This window comes from Entelurus aequoreus, linkage group LG11 (assembly GCF_033978785.1).
Source record: "Entelurus aequoreus isolate RoL-2023_Sb linkage group LG11, RoL_Eaeq_v1.1, whole genome shotgun sequence".
In the NCBI taxonomy this organism is placed as follows: domain Eukaryota; kingdom Metazoa; phylum Chordata; class Actinopteri; order Syngnathiformes; family Syngnathidae; genus Entelurus; species Entelurus aequoreus.
The window spans coordinates 6,810,716-6,813,215 of NC_084741.1; the positions used below are offsets into that span (position 1 = coordinate 6,810,716).

General features: G+C 29.3%; 1 protein-coding gene across 1 annotated transcript in view; it reads right to left on the reverse strand.

Annotated features, from left to right (window-relative positions):
• Positions 1 to 1,921: 1,921 nt before the first annotated feature.
• Positions 1,922 to 2,500, reverse strand: part of LOC133660502 (mucin-5AC-like) — a 30,522-nt gene continuing 29,943 nt past the window's right edge. Inside the window, exon 10 of the mRNA XM_062064040.1 lies at positions 1,922 to 2,500. This exon is cut by the window's right edge and continues 108 nt beyond it. Coding sequence (XP_061920024.1) covers positions 2,354 to 2,500 — 147 coding nt within the window. The 3' untranslated portion in view covers positions 1,922 to 2,353.

Consider the following 2,500-nt stretch of genomic DNA (forward strand, 5'->3'; position numbering starts at 1 on the left):
AAAATATATTAAATTGGCTTTGTTTGACATGTTTGCCTAAAAAACGTCACAAAAGTAATCACAATGCACAGGAAAAATGAAAAAAAAAAAAGAAAAAAAAGAAGAAAAGAAGCATGATACAGACTGATTGAATTAGAATCTAAACCATCTTAAAAATGCCTTTAGAGAAAAAAAAAACATGTAACAGCTTGCGTGTTTACAATAGAGTCTGATTATTTTTTAATTTTTTTTTAATGTGATGTAGGCCAATATTATTATTTTTTTTGTGTTCCTTTTTAATATTCCAAATGAATAATACCCCCAATTGCACACGGTAATAAAACACATTACCTGTATCAGGCATGCAATTTGTACGATTTATTTAGTTATAGAAACAATTATATTTTGTACAATACACAAAATATATTAAATTGGCTTTGTTTGACATGTTTGCCTAAAAAAACGACACGAAAGTAATCACAATGCACAGGAAAAAAGAAAAAAAAAAAAAAGAAAAAAAAAGAAGAAAAGAAGCATGATACAGACTGATTGAATTAGACTCTAAACAATCTTAAAAATGCCTTTGGAGAGAAAAAAAAAACATGTAACAGCTTGCTCTGATTTATTTTTTTTAATCTGATGTAGGCTAATATAATTATTTTTTTTGTGTTCCTTTTTAATATTCCAAATGAATAATACCCCCAATTGCACCCGGTAATAAAACACATTATCTGTATCAGGCATGCAATTTATAATATTTATTTAATTATAGAAACAATTACATTTTGTACAATACACAAAATATATGAAATTGGCTTTGTTTGACATGTTTGCCTAAAAAACGACACAAAAGTAATCACAATGCACAGGAAAAAGGAAAAAAATTAAATAAAATAAGAAGCATGATACAGATTAATTGAATTAGAATCTAAACAATCTTAAAAATGCCTTTAGAGAAAAAAACAAACAAACATGTAACAGCTTGCTCTGATTTATTTTTTTAAATCTGATGTAGGCCAATATTATTATTTTTTTTGTGTTCCTTTTTATTATTCCAAATGAATAATACCCCCAATTGCACATGGTAATAAAACACATTATCTGTATCAGGCATGCAATTTGTAAGATTTATTTAATTATAGAAACAATTACATTTTGTACAATACACAAAATATATGAAATTGGCTTTGTTTGACATGTTTGCCTAAAAAAACGACACAAAAGTAATCACAATGCACAGGAAAAAGGAAACAAATAAAATAAAATAGGAAGCATGATACAGATGAATTGAATTACAATCTAAACAATCTTAAAAATGCCTTTAGAGAAAAAAAAACATGTAACAGGTTGCGTGTTTACAATAGAGTCTGATTATTTAAAAAAAATGTTTTAATCTGATGTAGGCCAATATTATTATTTTTTTTGTGTTCCTTTTTAATATTCTAAATGAATAATACCCCCAATTGCACCCGGTAATAAAACACATTATCTGTATCAGGCATGCAATTTGTAAGATTTATTTAATTATAGAAACAATTACATTTTGTACAATACACAAAATATATTAAATTGGCTTTGTTTGACATGTTTGCCTAAAAAAACGACACGAAAGTAATCACAATGCACAGGAAAAATGAAAAAAATAAAAAAATAAAAATAAAATAAGAAGCATGATACAGACTGATTGAATTAGAATCTAAACAATGTTAAAAATGCCTTTAGAGGAAAAAAAAAAACATGTAACAGCTTGCTCTGATTTATTTTTAAAAATCTGATGTAGGCCAATATTATTATTTTTTTTGTGTTCCTTTTTAATATTCTAAATGAATAATACCCCCAATTGCACACGGTAATAAAACACATTATCTGTATCAGGCATGCAATTTGTACGATTTATTTAATTATAGAAACAATTACATTTTTTACAATACACAAAATATATTAAATTGGCTTTGTTTGACATGTTTGCCTAAAAAAACGACACAAAAGTAATCACAATGCACAGGAAAAACGGGGGGAAAAAAGCACGATATAGACCAATTGAATTAGAATCTAAACAATCTTAAAAATTCCTTTTAGAGAAAAAAACAAACATGTAACAGCTTGCGTAAAGTGCATCATATATTGTCACAGCTGCGTTATTCTCACAAATGGCTTTAAGAGAGGACAATGAAAAAATGCACAATATTATTAGGCACACCTGCAGTAGTTATTGAGTAATGTGATCATGCTTCTGATTCCTGCATTTCTCTATGAATATTTTCAAATCAAATTGTCACCGGTCTTTAGACAAAAAAAACAACCCTTTTTAAACGTGATTCCAAACATCCTGTACATACAATCAGCGACGAATAAAGACTTTGGATGTGCTTTCTCACAGCAGGAACCCGGAAGCGAGCAGAAAGCCGAGTAAAAAGGTCACGAGTCCCGCTTGACGGAGAGGACCTCCGGTGGCGGACGAAAAGACGTTCATGGTGCCGTTCAGCCACAGGCAGGAAGTGAGGGTGGCGTTGCAGCACTC